Source organism: Chanodichthys erythropterus, chromosome 10, assembly GCF_024489055.1.
Source record: "Chanodichthys erythropterus isolate Z2021 chromosome 10, ASM2448905v1, whole genome shotgun sequence".
In the NCBI taxonomy this organism is placed as follows: Eukaryota; Metazoa; Chordata; class Actinopteri; order Cypriniformes; family Xenocyprididae; genus Chanodichthys; species Chanodichthys erythropterus.
The window spans coordinates 35,890,170-35,909,695 of record NC_090230.1 but is presented as its reverse complement, the minus strand read 5'-3'; the positions used below and the strand labels follow the sequence as shown (position 1 = coordinate 35,909,695).

Genomic DNA, 19,526 nt, shown 5'->3' with positions numbered 1-19,526 from the left:
GAAAATGGTTCAGGAATTGTTTGAGGAGCACAACAACGAGTTTGAAATGTTGACTTGGCCTCCAAATTTCCCAGATCTCAATCCGATCCAGCATTTGTGTGACGTGCTGAACAAACAAGTGCGATCCATGGAGGCTCCACCTCGCAACTTGCAGGACTTAAAGGATCTGCTGCAACATCTTAGTGTCTTATGTTGTTATTGTATATTCTTCATGTTGGCAAAAAAAAAGTGTTGTTTTACTGCAATATTTAAATTAGTTGAAAAACCCATTATTGGGTATTTTATGCAGGTTCCCATTGTGACAGTTTCCATGTAATATGACACTGTGCTTCTGTCAATGTGTATTAAATGAACTCAGTTTGTTTGTTTCCACGTTACACTGAATGAAATTTGGTTTGGGATTCACTCTGAAACAATGTTCACAAAATCGAATTGCTTGTAAGTTTCCAAATAATTGCAAAGAAATAGTACATGTTCAATTAAACTTTTTTGTTTTAAAATATTTTTGAATTAAACACAATTTTGAAGTAGAAAGACTGAAATAGTATTTTCTTCTTGTACTCAATCAGTTTAATTTCACTTTTTTTTTTTTTTTTTTTACAGTGTGCCTGTACAGAAAGATTAACTTTCAACAATAATTATAAACTATCTAGAAATATTAATTGGATCTCCCCTTATTTTCTGTCCCTGACTTTAGTCAAATTGCTGCTTCCTGTGTAAATACCTAAAAAGCACCTACATGCACCTGACGAAGTTGTGCAATCATGAGTGATGACACACAAAGGTATGCCTTGGAAAGCCATAAATGACAAGACTTCTGAAATAAGGGCAGGGCTCTCATACTATAAATACAGGCAGATAACTTAGAGAACTAAGCCAGCTTATTCGGACACAATTTGATTGCATTGAAAATCAGCGTTTGACAAAAGAGAGATGTCTTTTTGTAGATTTCCTTTCACAGAAAACAAGAGAATGAAGAACAGGGCGTTAATAGTGTCTGTGGAGAACTTCTATCCAGATGCAGGTCTGAGCAAGAGGAACGGTGTGAAGAGAGACTCTCGGAGACTTCACAAAATCCTCACCAAACTCGGCTTCTCTGTGGAAATCAGAATAGACACTGAAGCAGAAGAGATCTATGAAGCATTTAAAGCAGGTAATGTGAGCCATCATAATGTATTGATGATTACTTAAATTTATGTTTTATAACTGCAATGTTCTTTTTCATGTTATGTGATGATCCAAAAACATATTTAAGTCAGTGTTTAACAGTAGATGCATTTGCAGATGCAACTTGTTTTTACACCCCTTTTGTTGTTGTAAATTCTGTAAATTAGATTCTTCTATTTATAAGAAGAAGCAATATTGTGGTTTGGATGCCATTATGAATCAGTCCAATTTGATTGCAGATAATCACAGTAGTAGACTTTTTAATAATAAGCTTAAAAATAAAACTTGCACCATCCATTCCAGATGCTCACTAACTTTGTCCTCCATCCTCAGAGAGCGAGAAGACGGTCAAAGACTGTTTTGTGGGCATCATATCCACTCATGGTGAGGAGGGTGTTGTGTTTGGTGCTGACGGATGTGCCGTGAAACTGGCCGAGATCTACAGCTACTTTGGAGGCAATTCAATGGCGGACAAGAGCAAACTCTTCCTGATCCAGGTACAATGTCTAAAAAATGAACTCTTGTTACCTTTCATATTCCTGCAAGTCTGTGCTCTAAGTATCGATGGGTTGTTACAGATTTTAATTGAATGTTTGTTCGTGACTTTCTGCTGTGCAGGCTTGTCGAGGACATGAGTTAGATGGAGGTGTGGAGGTGGAGACAGACTCTTTATCCTCAGAGGAAGAGGACGGCTTGTCTGAGCTTTTTTCCATTCCTAATGACACTGCAGTTATGTACGCCACATCACCAGGTACGATTTATTATCTCCAGAACATTGTTTTTCATAGATCATAAAGTCACAATCGCTTCATTTCCTCACTCACGTTCATGTGTCACATTTGTTTTGAAGGTTACGGTGCGTTCATGCATCCTCTGGGCTCGCCGTTGATTCAGACTCTCTGTGATTTGCTGGAAAAGGAAGGAGGTCCAGATCTGGAGATCACAAAACTTCTGACTCGACTAAACCACCAGGTGGCCTACAACTTCCAATCGAGAGGGGAAAAGTTGGGTGGCAAAAAGCAGATGCCGTGCTTTGTGACCCGCTTTACTAGAGAAGTTTTCCCGTTCATGGACACCAGGACGGCAGCAGCAGAAGATTTGAGCTTGAGCTTTGCAGCCACAAAACTCATCGATGAACCCAGAAGGTCCCGGAAGAGCTCCATCAGCTGAAGATCATTTAACAGAGACTGACTGTAAAGAATACGATTTTTTAGTCATCTATATTATCTCTTTTGATGAGATAACATAACGCCACAGCAGGAAGTGAACTGTTGGGAAACGTGCAGGATGTGTCCTATTTTATAGTGTTCCTTTGAAGTCTTAGGGAATTTGCTGCTACTTTTATTTATTGTTCTAAAGTAAAACAATAATATGAATATTCTTTATTTATTTTGTGTTACTATATATGTAAATCTTGAAAGTGTTTATCTATTATATGTGATATGCAAATAAAACCTACATTTGAGACAGCTTTTGAAGCTGTGCAACAGCATTTTAATCAAATACTAATTCTGAGAAACACTGAACGTGTTGGAAACAAACATTACGCCCAGTTATGTCATAGTCATACATAGTCATTATTTACTGTGCTTCAAGGTGTGAACCATTTATTGCACACTGTACTAGTTTCAATTGCTCATGTGATGTGAGTTGACAGCCAATCCAGACTTTCATGGCCCGTTGGTCACAAACACTAATGCCAGGTTCCATTTAACTGTATGTAGAGTGATGACTAACATTTCTAAATTCTATACTTACTGGAACTTCCAGATGACACTGTCATTTATCTATTAGCATCTGAGACATGAGCATCATCATGAGTTGTAGTACTTCTTGAATAGAAAGATTGGAACACACTGTACCAAGATTACTTTATCAAGAGAAACAGACGTCAATGACAACATGCAATCCGCAAGAAACTAACTTTTACAGCCATAATTTAAAAGCAGGTACTGATAGACACCTAAAGGCTCACACAGTTAAGCAGACATTAGTTTTATTGTGTCATAAACTTATCAATTATTGATGATAGCTAAAAAATAGGTCTATAAATAAATAAATATTTATTATTATATTTTTTTACAAATATGAGAAAAAATTAATTCCTCAAAAAAAGTGAAAACCTGGAAGTTCACATCACCCTAGTTCCCTCAACAAAACCCAGACAGACTTTTTACAGTGCGCTTTTGGATTATTGTAGAAAATAAGCTCTGTGACCAGCAAAAGTTTCTGATTCTTACATATTCAGTTCATAATGATAATCTTCACAAATTATCCACTTTTATGGATTTGAAGCATAATAATAATCTGAAATCGCATACTCTGTTGAGCTGTTACTCTTTTTGAACAAGTACTTACTTTAAGAAGTATGTTCTATATAGCTGTCATGAACTGCTGAGGTGTGAAGGTTGAGGATCCTTTGTAATAAAAGGACGTAATCCAAAACAGGCAAGAGGTCAAAACACATGCAAATTCATCCAAAACAAACACCAGGCAGGAAACTTGGGTAAACAGGGAAATCAAGAAAAGAGGCAGCGGACAAAACCATGAAACAGATAAACAAAGACACGCTCAAAGGCGTGCTAAAATACATACTCGTTTCTGGAAAGTCTGCAATTACTAAAATGATTTAAAGTAGCCAAATTCAGGTGCTGAGAAACGTAATACGTAGCGTACGTGACAGCGCTGTTTATTGACACAGAGAAACTTGAAAAGCAATTGATACAAAGTAAACACCGGTGTTGAGGAAAGTTACTTTTAAATGTAATGCTTTACAATATTGTGTTACTCCCTAAAAAGTAACTGTGTTACTTAGTTACTTTCTAAGAAAAGTAATGCGTTACATTACTTTTGCGTTACTTTTTCTCACCTGTGCTGAGCTTGCTTATTTGTTTTTTATTAACAACAAAAAAAGTTATATTTTCAGCAAATGATAAGGCCCTTTAACACCAAAAGTGAAATGAATAAGCTTCAGGCTGAAGGAAATGCATATTTACTCCTGTACAGTAGAGGGCGCAGTTCAAACAAACCTTTCAGATGTGTTGCCATTCCGGATTAAAGAAGAATAGGATACAGGAGAAGTTCTTATTTCTGAATATAATCTAAAGTAATTTTTGCTCTTTAGTATAGTTTAATTGATCATTGAAGGTCAGCAGTAAAGACACTGGTTAATAAAGTGAGATTAAATGCATAAAGTATATTTGTGTAATTTAATATAGTTAATTATAACAGGTTTGCGTAAAATTCCAAGATTGCATTTCACTGTTTTTATTCATTTTGAGAAATACTGAATGTTTTCGTGCAAGTGAGATGAGTAAATGCATGTTCACATTTAGACTAGAACTACTTCCTCAGCACAAATAAAGGTGTGCTGTCACCGCAAAAGCTTTTGTGATTTATTATAATATGTAAAGCACATAAAAACTGATGTATTTCTATCATGACAACTCTCTGAAGTTTTTTACACGGTAATGGACATGGCAATGTTAATGTATTTGTTCTTGGCAGAATAGATCTGCTACGCTGCTGCTGCTATTGATTATTGCAGTAGTCGTAGATTATTGCTGTTGCTGCTGCAGAGCAAGTACAGAAACTTGCCGCTGCCAAATACTTAGGCTGATACACTGCTGTGCGTACTATACTATTGCTGCACAAATAGCAGATCTATACAGGTGGAGCTGGGGAAGGTGGAGGCCTTTCAGATGAACTCTGAAAGTGTTCTGCAAACTACAACAGTGAATGCTAAAAAGCCATTTAAATGTGAGCAGCAAGCTCATTGGCTGCAAATGTGATTTGAATCAATCAGCTTGTGCCAAGTAGTTAACGTTGAGAATATCATCAGTTTGCGTTAAGGACCCATCATCCTCCACCATCTAGAGTTTTATGACAGAACTAGGCATTTATTATAATTTAATATATAACATAAATGTAGTATAATTTTAATTTTAAAGATTTGAGCTTATGACTGGAAGTTTTCTTTCTTTTCTATTTTTCTACTATTAATTTTGTTGCAATTTTCTTACATCCTCAGTTACCAACAAAACATTGCTGGTAAATTGGAAGATAAATATAAGCACCTACAAAGCTAGTAAAACAACTTTTTATGAGCTAAAGCTTCTGATTTGCCTGCAAGTGCCAGTGTTGCGTAGACTGTTGACACGGTTAATGTCTGGAGGAAACACTCCATATATAGCATGACAAATGAGTCTCATTAAGGCTGGACTCACTTGTTATATGATGTTGAGACAGACTCTCCTTATTCTCAAACAGTTTTTGACTGCATTATACCTCAGAGTTTGACAAAAGAGAGATGTCTTTTTGTAGATTTCCTTTCACAGAAAACAAGAGAATGAAGAACAGGGCGTTAATAGTGTCTGTTGGGAACTTCTATCCAGATGCAGGTCTGAGAAAGAGGAACGGTGTGAAGAGAGACTCTCGGAGACTTCACAAAATCCTCACCAAACTCGGCTTCTCTGTGGAAATCAGAATAGACACTGAAGCAGAAGAGATCTATGAAGCATTTAAAGCAGGTAATTATATTGTTTAGTCTAATAAGTATTTTTTCTCCCAAGCAAAATTCATGTTTCATATCTGCTATGTTTGCTTTTGTGTTACATAAGGTAATTTATTGGAGCCAAAGTCCATGTCTGTTAATAATAGGCCTAGCAAGTACAGATTGGCACAAACTCTGTTTTAACTTGTACATTTTTTGTTGAAATCAATTTGCTTTAATATGCAAAGAAATTAAGTTTCTTCTTGGGTTTGGCACCGTTGAATGACAATTTGGTATTGCTATCAATCAGAAATGAATGAATGAATCATATGAGCAACACACCTAGTCAATGACTAAAAGACACGCATACTTGATGCGATTTGATTGTAAGAGATTTTGTCATCGTAAATCAGTCTTTAACCTTGTAAACATAGACAGCTTATGGATATTGCCTGAAGATAGATAATACTTTCAATGGGAACAAATAAGCTCAAAAAAAAAAAAACACACATAAAGAGAATCTGTTCCTTTTTTTCCTTGTTTAGTTATACATCACTGGGTTTTTAACTAATTCTCCGTCCTCCATCCTCAGAGAGCGAGAAGACGGTCAAAGACTGTTTTGTGGGCATCATATCCACTCATGGTGAGGAGGGTGTTGTGTTTGGTGCTGACGGATGTGCCGTGAAACTGGCCGAGATCTACAGCTACTTTGGAGGCAATTCAATGGCGGACAAGAGCAAACTCTTCCTGATCCAGGTACAATTTGTGAAAAATGTACTCACTTGTGAAAGTCTTGTGACTGTCATGTTCTTGCGAAAGAGCCTGTGCTTCAGCAAGTATCGATGGCTGTTCCAGTTTTGAATTCCTTCACCCTATACTTTTCATTTTTAGCATTTTGAAAATTTTTACATTTTTACTTGAAGCGGAATTACTACACATGACATGCGGGACAAACAAAAAATGTGGACATGAATTAGAAAAGGCTTAAAAGTCTTTTAAAAAGTCACACTTGTATTGTTCACAGTCAAAAATTACTGCCATAGTGCAAAGCTTATGGCATGGATGTTCACCAAATAAAATATGTATACATGAAATATTGATTTTGAGTTGGATATTATTCTTAAAGCTTGCAGCTTGTTACAGATTTTAATTGAATATTTATTATTGTGACTTTTTGCTGTGCAGGCTTGTCGAGGACATGAGTTAGATGGAGGTGTGGAGGTGGAGACAGACTCTTCATCCTCAGAGGAAGAGGACGGCTTGTCTGAGCTTTTTTCCATTCCTAATGACACTGCAGTTATGTACGCCACATCACCAGGTACGATTTATTATCTCCAGAACATTGTTTTTCATAGATCATAAAGTCACAATCGCTTCATTTCCTCACTCACGTTCATGTGTTGCATTTGTTTTGAAGGTTACGGTGCGTTCATGCATCCTCTGGGCTCGCCGTTGATTCAGACTCTCTGTGATTTGCTGGAAAAGGAAGGAGGTCCAGATCTGGAGATCACAAAACTTCTGACTCGACTAAACCACCAGGTGGCCTACAACTTCCAATCGAGAGGGGAAAAGTTGGGTGGCAAAAAGCAGATGCCGTGCTTTGTGACCCGCTTTACTAGAGAAGTTTTCCCGTTCATGGACACCAGGACGGCAGCAGCAGAAGATTTGAGCTTTGCAGCCACAAAACTCATCAGTGAACCCAGAAGGTCCCGGAAGAGCTCCATCAGCTGAAGATCTTTTAACAGAGACTGACTGTGAAGAATCTGATGAGGGAAATCTTTATAGATAAACTTTTCTATAACATCTCTCAAAGTATCTCACCGGAGACTGATAATGAAGCCAGTGACGTCATGTCACGTAAAGTTTAATCTTCTGCAAGAAGTGAGTGGCTGGGAAAGTTGACAGATCTGACCTGTGCTTTCTTAGTGTCCATTCATGTGTCATGAGTTTTTACAACCTCCTAATGTATATATGGTGCTCAATAAAAAACGGTGTGGAAATGGTGCTACATTTTTTTTCAGGATTCGTTGATAAATAGAAAGCTTTTATTTCAAAAGGAAATCTGTCAGTTATCTGGACTCATTCACCTTTAGTTTCGTTCTCATGGATTTTCAGTTTTGTTTTCATCAGTCATGTGTTTTTCCTGCCAGTCATCAGTTCCCATGGACACACATCAGACCATCACAGCTGTTCATCATCTCCTCATTATCACTGTGTATATAAGTTGCGTTCACACCACCTCGTAATTTCAAGATTCTAGCTTGTAAAAAGCTACAGCTTGTAGTATGGCCGCTGTACCACCTGACTGCTGTAGATTCATTTAGGTGTTGATAGTGGTGCCATAGAAACACATAATTCCCACTCCGAAGACGTGAACAGCTCCGAATATAATGTCACGTCTCAAGATTCCAGTAAATACGAGGTGGCGTGAACGCAGCATTAGTTCCTCACGTTCACACTGTGCTGGTCAGTGATGTTCATGTTTGCTATAGTGTTTTTCTGCACACTGTTACTGTCTACCCTTTTGTTTAAATAAAACATGTTGACATTTGTAGCCCATCTTCATCTTGTGACAAAATCTTTTGTAACATTATAAAAGAGTAATTAAAGTGCAAGTACAGAATAATTGACGATGGGCTGTTGAATTATTAGAAAATAATGCACACCCGAGGTGGTAATGCCATTACACCTCAAGTGTGCATTATTTTCTAATAATTCAACAGCCTGGAGTCAATTATTTTGCTTATACTATGGTTACCACACTTCAAGACACTGTTCAGATGTTGAATTTTGAAAATTGCACACCTTAGAATGTTCGTCAACCAATCAGATTCGAGCATTCAACAGCTCCATAGTATAATTTAAGAATCATTTATTATTGACAAAGTTTTGCTAGTGTTAAACATTTTAAGAATACCACTGAATTATTAAAAAATAATGCACACCCGAGGTGGTAATGCCGCTTTACCTCAGGTGTGCATTATTGTCTAATAATTCAATGGCCTGTAGTCAATTATTTTGCTTATACTACAGCTACCACACCTCAAGACGCTGTTCAGATGTTGAATTTTTAAGACATTTGTCAGGTTTTTGTCCATAAAACACTCTTGTGTGTAGGACTAATTTCTTTTGCATCTCATCCCATGCCTCCCTATTTGCTAATTCCAAAACATCATTTCAGAACTAGTAACAGATAAATAAAAGATATACATTAATGTCAGCTTGCTTATTTTGCTCAAGATAACGATTTATTAAGTCCACATGTCATAAAAACAGGAAACTATGCTTCTAACCACAGCTCGAGAGCTGTCGTTCCAACCACACAAGTTTGCGATGCAGTTTGCGAATGTTCGTTTGAACGATGGATTCGGGAAACACCAACTCGTTGAACTACGTAAGTAACGGCAGTACTTGCAATGTTACTTGGCTAACGATGCTTTTGGGAAACACACCCCAGTGTAGTTGAAAAAATGGATACCCCACCTTTAAGTGCCTAAACTATTTTACTGATTAATTCATCAGAGCAGCGTGGACAACACATTTCTGTGCAAGTGTGTGTCCGTATTGTATGCGTGTGCGTTTGAGTGAGAGAGAGAGAACGGGAGAGAGTATGCACTTTCAGGACATAATAATTGTGGCAAAAAACCATGACAATATTTTGTTGTTTTTCTCCTGTTGTTTACTATATTTATTTGCTTGGTCGGTGTCGTTGTGGGTTTTGTTTCTTTTGCAATTGTAGGCTGTAAGGACCTTTTGAAATAAGTGAAATCATTTGGCGAAGTGATATGGAACTGTAATGCGGTCAAAACCTCCTAGAACTACTTTAGACGTGTGTTTCCCTGAAAATAATTGCACACTTTAGAACATTTGTCAACCAATCAGATTCAAGCATTCATCAGCTCCGTAGTATAATTTAAGAATCATTTATTATTGACAAAGTTTCGCTTGTATTAAACATTTTTAGAATACTTTTGTGTAAAAAAAAATCCATGATAATAAAATGTTTCTATTTTTTAAATATGGCAAAATATGGAAGTGTAATAACTTGCTAGGCATAACTGATCTAAATAATAACATCAAGCAATTTTATTTGGTTTCAGAAACATAAATTTACATGAGCTCCGATGCAACAGACCAAAGGGCATTTTACAGAATTACCAAAAACGAATGTGATGATAATTTCGATCATATTCTATCTGAGGTCAAAATAAAACCGAAACAAATGTTCAGCTGTCTGTGACTCATATTAAGTAATCATGGTCACACTTTACCCGATACATTTGCTGTACAGGTTTTTGCACACAAATGAATGTACGTGACAGCAGATCCAGACATGCAAGATTTCATCAGTGCACACGGCCTGTACATCAAGAATACTGATGTCAGGATTCATCTGAAAATACTTCACTCAAGAGCAATGAGAGGTTTTTGCTCATTTGAATGAACACAGATGATCAGGTTTTATGCTAAATGAGTAAAATAGCCAAATTCGGGTGCTGAGTAACAAAACAGGTATTACGTGACAACACAGTTTATGTGCTACTTAATTCATATTTGAATATTGACACAGAGAAACCTGAATAGCAATTGATAAAAAGTAAAAACAAAATAAGAAAAGCATGTTTTTTTTGCTAATTTGCACTGTGTCCTTTACGCTTTCTTATTATTGGCTGTTTGTGTTTATACCTGCTGACATACAGAACATTGCTGACAGTGTTGAGTTGTAAATCATGCTGCCTGTCTAAGGTGTTCATATCCACCCTTCCTCAGCACAAATAAAGGTGTGCTCATTCTTGAGTGAATGAAAATCTGTTTTCTTTCTTTTCAATTTTTCTACTATTAATTTTGTTGCAATGCACCTTCCTTACATCCTCAGTTACCAAAAAAACACTGTTGGTAAATTGGAAGATAAATGCAAGCACCTACAAAGCTAGTAAATCACCTTTTTATGAGCTAAACCTTGTGACTTGTCTGGAAAAGTTCCAGTGTTGCAATTAATGTCTGGAGGAAACACTCCAAATATGGCATGACAGACTGCAAATGAGCCTTAAGGCTGGACTCACCTGTTATATGATGTTGACACAGGGACAGACTCTCCTTATTCTCACACAGTTTTTGACTGCATTATACCTCAGAGTCTGACAGAAGAGAGAACCATGTCTTTTTGTAGATTTCCTTTCACAGAAAACAAGAGAATGAAGAACAGGGCGTTAATAGTGTCTGTGGAGAACTTCTATCCAGATGCAGGTCTGAACAAGAGGAACGGTGTGAAGAGAGACTCTCGGAGACTTCACAAAATCCTCACCAAACTCGGCTTCTCTGTGGAAATCAGAATAGACACTGAAGCAGAAGAGATCTATGAAGCATTTAAAGCAGGTAATTATATTGTCTAATAATTAATTTGAATGACAATTTGATATTGGTATCAATCAGAAATGAATGAATGAATGAATCATATGAGCAACAAACCTACTAGTTGATGAATAAAAATCATGCAGACTGAAAGCTGAACATATATGATATGCAATTTGATTAGAAGAGATTTTGTCATCGTAAATCTTTAACCTTGTAAACATTGACATCTTATGGATATTGCCTGAAAATAAATAATACTTTCAATGGGAACAAATAAGCTCAAAAAAAGAACACATGCAGAATCTGTTCCTTTTGTTTAGTTATACATCACTTTCTTTTTAACTAATTCTCCGTCCTCCATCCTCAGAGAGCGAGAAGACGGTCAAAGACTGTTTTGTGGGCATCATATCCACTCATGGTGAGGAGGGTGTTGTGTTTGGTGCTGACGGATGTGCCGTGAAACTGGCCGAGATCTACAGCTACTTTGGAGGCAATTCAATGGCGGACAAGAGCAAACTCTTCCTGATCCAGGTACAATTTGTGAAAAATGTACTCACTTGTGAAAGTCTTGTGACTGTCATGTTCTTGCGAAAGAGCCTGTGCTTCAGCAAGTATTGATGGCTGTTGTCATTACATTCAAGTTTTGAATTCCTTCACCCTTTACCTTCTGTTTTTAGTGTTTTGATTTTTTTTAACTTTTTTTTTTACTTAAATCATAATTGTGCAGACCTCTACGCATGACATGCAGGATATATATATATTTAAACTGACTGGCCAAAAAAACAAAAAAAACAAAAGAGTGATGTTTGGATTTGCTTAAGAGCAAGATCTTGACCAAAAATGTATGCACCTCTCGATGGAAATAAATGTTTTGATGTTATTTTCATCAAGAGGTGCATCAATTTTTGCAATGCAAGAGGTGTGTGTGTTTGTCCTGATGTCATGTGCAGGGCTTCGTAGAATTGTACAAAACTTGTGACTTTTGTGGCACTTGCTATGTGGTTACAAAAAAATTGTGGACATAATTCAGAAAGGCTAAACAGTCTTTAAAAACGTCACACTGAAGTATTGATTTTGAGTTTGATATTATACTTAAAGCTTGTGACTTGTTAAAGATTTTCAATGGATATTTACTATCGTGATTTTCTGCTGTGCAGGCTTGTCGAGGACATGAGTTAGATGGAGGTGTGGAGGTGGAGACAGACTCTTCATCCTCAGAGGAAGAGGACGGCTTGTCTGAGCTTTTTTCCATTCCTAATGACACTGCAGTTATGTACGCCACATCACCAGGTACGATTTATTATCTCCAGAACATTGTTTTGCATAGATCATAAAGTCACAATCGCTTCATTTCCTCACTCACGTTCATGTGTTGCATTTGTTTTGAAGGTTACGGTGCGTTCATGCATCCTCTGGGCTCGCCGTTGATTCAGACTCTCTGTGATTTGCTGGAAAAGGAAGGAGGTCCAGATCTGGAGATCACAAAACTTCTGACTCGACTAAACCACCAGGTGGCCTACAACTTCCAATCGAGAGGGGAAAAGTTGGGTGGCAAAAAGCAGATGCCGTGCTTTGTGACCCGCTTTACCAGAGAAGTTTTCCCGTTCATGGACACCAGGACGGCAGCAGAAGATTTGAGCTTGAGCTTTGCAGCCACAAAACTCATCGATGAACCCAGAAGGTCCCGGAAGAGCTCCATCAGCTGAAGATCATTTAACAGAGACTGACTGTGAAGAATCTGATGAGGGAAATCTTTATCTCAGATAAACTTTTCTATAACATCTCTCAAAGTATCTCACCGGAGACTGATAATGAAGCCAGTGACGTCATGTCACGTAAAGTTTCAGAAGGAAGTGAGTGGTTGGGAAAGTTACCAGATGTGACCTGTGCTTTCATAGTGCTCAATTTGTGTATCATGAGTTTTTGCAACCTACTCATGTAGCCTATATATTCTATTTATTATGCATATACAATACCATTTAAACTTTTGGGGTTAGTAAGATGTTTTAATGTTTTTGAAAGAAGTGTCCTGTGTTCACCAAGGCTGCATTTATTTTATCAAAAATACAGTAAAAATAGTAATATCATGAAATATTATTCCTCTGATGCAAAGCTGAATTTTCAGCATCATTACTCCAGTCTTCAGTGTCACATGATCCTGCAGAAATCATTCTAATGTGCTGATTTGCTGCTCAATAAAGATTTCTTATTGTTATTAATGTGTGCTGCTTAATATTTTTGTGGAAACGGTGATATTTTTTTTTTCAGGATTCTTTGATAAATAGAAAGTTCAAAAGAACACTTTTTATTTGAAACAGAAATATTTTGTAATATTATAAATGTCCTTATTGTACTGACCCCAAATAAAGAGTAATTAAAGTGTAATTTAAGATTTTAAGTGTATTATTGACAAAGTTATGCTAGTGTTAAACATTTTTAGAATACTTTTGGGTAAAAAAATCTGTATGAATATATATATATATATATATATATATATATATATTTCTATTTTTTAAATATGGCAAAATATGGAAGTGTAATAACTTGCTAGGCATAACTGATCTAAATAATAACATCAAGCTATTTTATTTGGTTTCAGAAACAAGTTTACATGAGCTCCGATGCAGCAGACCAAAGGGCATTTTACAGAATTACCGAAAATGAATGTGATCATTTCTAACATATTCTGGCTGAAACAAATGTTCAGCTGTCTGTGACTCAGATTAAGTAATCATAGTAATCACACTTTGACCCTGGTATATTGACTGTACAGGTCATTGCACACGAATGAAAGTAAAGTGACAGGAGATCCAGACAAGCAGGATTTCCTCACGGCCTGTTGATCAAGAAACTGATGCCAGGATTCATCTGAAAATACTTCACTCAAGAGAGGTTTATTTTCATTTGAATGAACAAGATCAAATTTTATGCTATATGTTTTTTTTTTATTTTTTTTTTTTATTTAAGTTATGATTATTGAAACAAAAATCAAGTTTAAATATATTATGCCACAATCTTTTCATGATAAATGTACACAACATAAACTTGAACTGACTGCCCATTGCGATAATTGACCTCATTACAACACGCTACTGTTACAAAACGTCAAAAAGTGTGTTCAGTGAACCGTGTCTTTTGTTTTGGGCAACGATGGAAATGTTCAACAGCTTTTTGTGCAGACAATAAAGTATCTGTACAGAAATTGAAATTCACAACAGAAATTTACCGTGAGCAGGGCCGGATTTACCTCATATAGTGACATTGGCAAAACAAATTTTTGCTAGCGTGTGACAACTAGCCCCGGTCTTCCACAGACATCTCAAGACAACATCGCCATCTGCTGGCGGAAGGCCGATAATTCTACTGACATACACCAATATGATATTTATGTCTGCAAGTAGAGGGCGGTGTCGTAGCACACAAATATTAATTTCTCATGTTACAAGTCTACATTGTTAAAAATGTTCTGGCAGGGTTAAATAAATAATATTTATTTCCTACTAGATGTGGTCTCATAACAACAAAGGGCTATTCATTTTTGCCTCATGTTACAAAATCACATTGTACAAACTTATAACTTTCTTGTTGAAATACCTAAAAGATTTATTGATTGATTAATTGATTGATTGATTTGTTTATTCACTAAACCGCAATCTCGTAGCACACCAATAATTCATCGCTCAGGTCAGTGGTTTTCAAAGTTTTCACTTGTAGACCTATATCTTTTGTAGTTTTATGATATTTTGAAAAATTACAATAAAAAATGTTCAGTCCTCACATATTTTCCTGGAAACACATATCTGACACACTTTAAAGGGTTAGTTCACCCAAAAATTAAAATTATGTCATTTATTACTCACCCTCATGTCGTTCCACACCCTGAATTCGATCATATTCGGAACACAAATTAAGATATTTCTGATTAAATCCGATGGCTCAGTGAGGCCTGCATTCAAAGCAATGACATTTCCTCTCTCAAGATCCATAAAGGTACTAAAAACATTTTTAAAACAGTTCAGTAGTTCTACCTTAATATTATAAAGCGACGAGAATACTTTTTGTGCGGCAAAAAGTAACGACTTTTCAAAAATATGGTGTTTGGGCCGATTTCAAAACACTGCTTCGGAGCTTTGCGAATCGAATCACAGTCACGTGATTTCAGCAGTTTAGCCGTTTGATAGGAGATCCGAGTCACTGATTCGATTCGGAAAGCTCCGAAGCAGTGTTTTGAAATCGGCCCATCACTACATTTTTGAAAAGTCGTTATTTTGTTTTTTTGGCGCACAAAAAGTATGCTCGTCGCTTTATAATATTAAGGTAGAACCACTGTTCTCACATGAACTGTTTTAAATATGGATCGTGAGAGAGGAAATGTCATTGCTTTGAATGCAGGCCTCACTGAGCCATCGGATTTAATAAAAAATATCTTAATTTGTGTTCCGAAAATGAATAAAGGCCTTACAGGCGTAGAACGACATGAGGGTGAGTAATAAATGACATTATTTTCATTTTTGGGTGAACTAACCCTTTAAGTTCTGGGCTATTAGGTTACATTATTTTTTGCAGAATCTGAGCTTACATTCATAAAATAATAAATTAATAGACATTTCACTTTTTTTTTGTTACAAAATATCAAAAAGTACTGGGATACTGCCATGTCTTTTGGAAGTAAACACATAAACATCATGGTGCATATCATTAGGCTATCAAAATGCCATGTTTTTACCATCTGGTGACTGTATCAAAATTTCTAAAGATTAATCTTATACCCACAAAACAAAATCACAGAGCCAATTTCATTACAACACTTTTCACAAAAGTGACTGAATTCTGCTTAAAGCCATTCTTAGCACCTTAAATGTTTCCTGGTCGACTGTCCCTTTAGTCTGGAATGTGTCATTTTTACTCACCACAACACCACAAATGAACTGTCCAGGTCATCTCGTAATTATGGGTTCGAGTGCGACTGCTTCAGCACTTTCCTTGAGAGCAGACCAAAAAGAACAATGTGAAGGCATCTTTTGAGTTAAGGCTGCTCTGCACCTGCTTAAAATTTACTATATAGATGTTCTGCAGCATAAAGTATCCATTTAAAATTGCTGTGTAAAAGCATTTATGCCAGATCTGAGTAGCATCAGTGTAGAGACACCTAATTGCCACTTCAAAGGCGCTTATGTGCCACATTTAATCTGTAAATTTGTCACTAGAGACGACAAGGTCATATCAATATAGGACATCAGAATGTCTACTTGTTAAGCTGAGGATGACCAGATAAGTTGATTTCATCAAAGAACATTAAGATACAGAATATTCTCAATCTCACATGTTACCTTGCTAGCCACACTTTAAGACCTAACATTTGAGGAGGAATTGAGAAGATTCTGCAAACTGGTTTCCAGATATCAGGATGGTGGAAAGTGACGTTAGCACACACTGATATCCGTTTCTTCACATTTGCCGTCTCTGTAAAGCATATGTCTGTGAAGTGTGGTCACTCCGTCTCCTCCGTGAGACCTAATTGCTCCTTCCTGGCAGCCATCGGCATCCCAGGGGCCACAGAATCCCGTAACCTACCTTCCATGCCGTTTGCTAATTGAAATAGCTAATGAGATCTCAGAGGACAGACTTTCCAAGCCTCTTCGTTAAAAAAAGTGGCAGTATGTCAAAACATGTATAATAGTGCTGTAAACGTGTGGAAATATTTTAATTCTGGACACAGCTTTTAGCCTTGTGACCGAGTATGCAATCTTGCTAATTTACAGCTGCCTGAAAACAATATGTTCCTGCGTCCTCATCATCACACAAAGCTCACTTTATAGGGACTTTGGTTACTTTTACCTCACAAGCCTGTCAATAAAATAAACCACACAATGAAATCAAATAATGTTTGTTCAGATAAACATAACCGACAGTATACATTTCAGAAAGAAAAGCCACATTCATAAACTATTCCGAAATTTATGAGAAAACAGTCATAATCATAATAATATCCCACATACTACTTACTGCACAATAATCTCCCAATAACACAGTGTTTTGCCAAGTAAGATATGTTCCTGGATCAACATATTTTGTTGATCCTGAAACAACATTCCTGTCTGAAAATGTAGTCCTACTCCTACCCATAACTTATCCCTAAATCAGAGGGAAATGATATGTGAATAACACTTATAGAAGCACCTAACCCTGGTTTTAAGCCTAAACTTGGCATAAACCGTAAACCTATCCCTCAAATCTGACTGGTTGTTTGGAATGTTGTTTCTAGGATCAAAGATGTTGATCCAGGAGCATGTTGTACTTTGTGAAATCATGTTCACCTCTCCAATCAACCAGTCTTAGTAAGATGATATTCAAATACTTTCATTTAATAATCAAAGCTCTGAAGTTTTTGAAAAAATTGTCTTGCATTTTATAATAAAGCAATATATGCATTTATAATGCAACGCAATACAATGATTAAAGGGTTAGTTCAACCAAAAATTAAAATTCTGTCATTAATTACTCACCCTTGTGTCGTTTCACATCCGTAAGACCTTCGTTAATCTTCAGAACACAAATTAAGATATTTTAGTTGAAATCCGATGGCTCCGTGAGGCCTGCATAGGGAGCAATGACATTTCCTCTCTCAAGATCCATTAATGTACTAAAAGCATATTTAAATCAGTTCATGTGAGTACAGTGGTTCAATATTAATATTATAAAGCGACGAGAATATTTTTGATGTGCCAAAAAAACCCACTTATATAATGATGGCTGATTTCAAAACACTGCTTTAGGAAGATTCGGAGCATAATGAATCAGTGTGTCGAATCAGCTGTTCGGAGCACCAAAGTCATGTGATTTCAGCCGTTTGGCTGTTTGAAAAGTGATCCGACTCATGATTCGACACGCTGATTCATTATGCTCCGAAGCTTCCTGAAGCAGCGTTTTGAAATCGGCCATCACTAAATAAGTCGTTATTTGTTTTTTTTTTGGACACCCAAAAATATTCTCGTCGCTTTATAATATTAATATTGAACCACTGTACTCACATGAACTGATTTAAATATGTTTTTAGTATCTTTATGGATCTTGAGAGAGGAAATGTCATTGCTGGCTATGCAGGCCTCACGGAGCCATCGGATTTCAACTAAAACATCTTGTGTTCTGAAGATTAACAAAGGTCTTATGGGTGTGGAACGGCATGAGGGTGAGTAATAAATGACAGAATTTTCATTTTTGGGTGAACTAACCCTTTAAGAGAGAAACATTCCTCAAAAGACTGATGTATCATATTTGATACTCACATTTTACCATGTTTTTTTTGGGTTTTTTTTTTTAAAAATGATGTCAAATAAACCTAAGTTGCTTCAGTCCAGTATGTGTTCATCTTGACATATAAAATTAGTTATTCTTACATTTACTTTATAAAAATCAGTAAAGACTTCACAGCATATAATGCTGTACTAGCATTATAAGGCATTGCACTTACTAAAAAGTATAAACTATCAATAAGGTGAGATTGTGTGTAACAGGTTTTTCTGCAGTTTTGATCATCATTTAGAGGTTATAGAAATTTGTATATCAAATATGATATAGTAAGCTTTATAGGGTTAAGAAAGTAAATAACTTAAATTTTGAGGTCACATTAAGGCCCGTTCATGCCAAAAACGATAACGATAACGATAAAGATAATGATAAAGAGATGTTCTTCTTTTAAATATAAAAGAATAGCATTGTCCACACCACAAGAAACGATATCGTTGGAATCACTTTCAGAAAGACTTTTTCCCACATGTTGACCGTTAAAACACTGACAGCCAATCAGAATCCATTCTAATCTAAGGGATCGCGCATTTAAAACGGCGAACGACATTGCCGAGAAGTTAATCGCCGATGTCCAGAAAAAGACACCACAGTTTGACAATTCAAAATTCATAATCTGAAAACCACGTCCACCGGGCTGCCTCCTTGTCATTTCTGACTTATAACAAAAAACAGAACAATGTCTAAAAGCTGCTATGTGACATGGTGTGCAGCAAACAAGCTAAAAAAAAAACAGAACCAAAAACCCAGAAGTTTTTATAAGCTGTCAACCCCAAAAAATGAGCGTTTAAGGACTAAAAAGTGGATACAGGCGATTGAGACAGAGCGTGACATGTCATATTACTATGAGAACTACGCCCACTGGAGGGGAACGTAATCAGTGACAGGAAATATAATATATAAAACTGACATTTGGATATTTGACTTAACAGTGACTAAATGTTTACTGCACATGTAGGCTTAAAGGTGATAGAGTGGATTTTTTCGTCGACTCAGAAACCAAAGACTGTTAGTGAGTTTTTGAAATGAGCGCATGCGTAAGAACAACCCCCCTCCTTCACAGATAATTTCAAAGGAACGCCTCCCAAAAATCATGCACGAGTATTGGAACAGGAGTGTTTACCACCGGCATTCGCTGTGTCGTGTTAGTGGATTCATTATGTCGGACTCACCGCAGGTAACTCATAATCTGCAGTTGTTACTCCTG

General features: G+C 36.6%; 3 protein-coding genes across 3 annotated transcripts; all 3 read left to right on the top strand.

Moving 5' to 3' along the window:
* The first annotated feature begins 868 nt into the window (after window positions 1-868).
* LOC137029466 (caspase-7-like) lies at window positions 869-2,649 on the top strand. Its single transcript, XM_067399077.1, has 4 exons — window positions 869-1,153; window positions 1,501-1,664; window positions 1,786-1,918; window positions 2,018-2,649. Exons 1-4 carry the CDS (start codon window positions 934-936, stop codon window positions 2,335-2,337), a joined length of 837 nt encoding a protein of 278 aa, XP_067255178.1. The 5' UTR covers window positions 869-933; the 3' UTR covers window positions 2,338-2,649.
* Window positions 2,650-5,398: 2,749 nt separating this feature from the next.
* LOC137029464 (caspase-7-like) lies at window positions 5,399-8,212 on the top strand. Its single transcript, XM_067399076.1, has 4 exons — window positions 5,399-5,696; window positions 6,252-6,415; window positions 6,845-6,977; window positions 7,077-8,212. Exons 1-4 carry the CDS (start codon window positions 5,477-5,479, stop codon window positions 7,388-7,390), a joined length of 831 nt encoding a protein of 276 aa, XP_067255177.1. The 5' UTR covers window positions 5,399-5,476; the 3' UTR covers window positions 7,391-8,212.
* Window positions 8,213-10,756: 2,544 nt separating this feature from the next.
* On the top strand, window positions 10,757-13,377 carry casp17 (caspase 17, apoptosis-related cysteine peptidase). The gene is made up of 4 exons (XM_067399075.1): window positions 10,757-11,035; window positions 11,382-11,545; window positions 12,172-12,304; window positions 12,404-13,377. The coding sequence occupies exons 1-4, from the start codon at window positions 10,816-10,818 to the stop codon at window positions 12,718-12,720; spliced, it is 834 nt and encodes a 277-aa protein (XP_067255176.1). The 5' UTR covers window positions 10,757-10,815; the 3' UTR covers window positions 12,721-13,377.
* Window positions 13,378-19,526: the final 6,149 nt, after the last annotated feature.

Bases quoted from the DNA above. Each gene is read 5' to 3' on its own strand.
- casp17 (XM_067399075.1), top strand. From the start codon at position 10,816: ATGTCTTTTTGTAGATTTCCTTTCACAGAAAACAAGAGAATGAAGAAC. The intron at 11,546-12,171 runs GTACAATTTGTG...TCTGCTGTGCAG, and splicing joins GCAAACTCTTCCTGATCCAG to GCTTGTCGAGGACATGAGTT. The intron at 12,305-12,403 runs GTACGATTTATT...TTTGTTTTGAAG, and splicing joins TATGTACGCCACATCACCAG to GTTACGGTGCGTTCATGCAT.
- LOC137029464 (XM_067399076.1), top strand. From the start codon at position 5,477: ATGTCTTTTTGTAGATTTCCTTTCACAGAAAACAAGAGAATGAAGAAC. The intron at 6,416-6,844 runs GTACAATTTGTG...TTTGCTGTGCAG, and splicing joins GCAAACTCTTCCTGATCCAG to GCTTGTCGAGGACATGAGTT. The intron at 6,978-7,076 runs GTACGATTTATT...TTTGTTTTGAAG, and splicing joins TATGTACGCCACATCACCAG to GTTACGGTGCGTTCATGCAT.
- LOC137029466 (XM_067399077.1), top strand. From the start codon at position 934: ATGTCTTTTTGTAGATTTCCTTTCACAGAAAACAAGAGAATGAAGAAC. The intron at 1,154-1,500 runs GTAATGTGAGCC...CTCCATCCTCAG, and splicing joins CTATGAAGCATTTAAAGCAG to AGAGCGAGAAGACGGTCAAA. The intron at 1,665-1,785 runs GTACAATGTCTA...TCTGCTGTGCAG, and splicing joins GCAAACTCTTCCTGATCCAG to GCTTGTCGAGGACATGAGTT.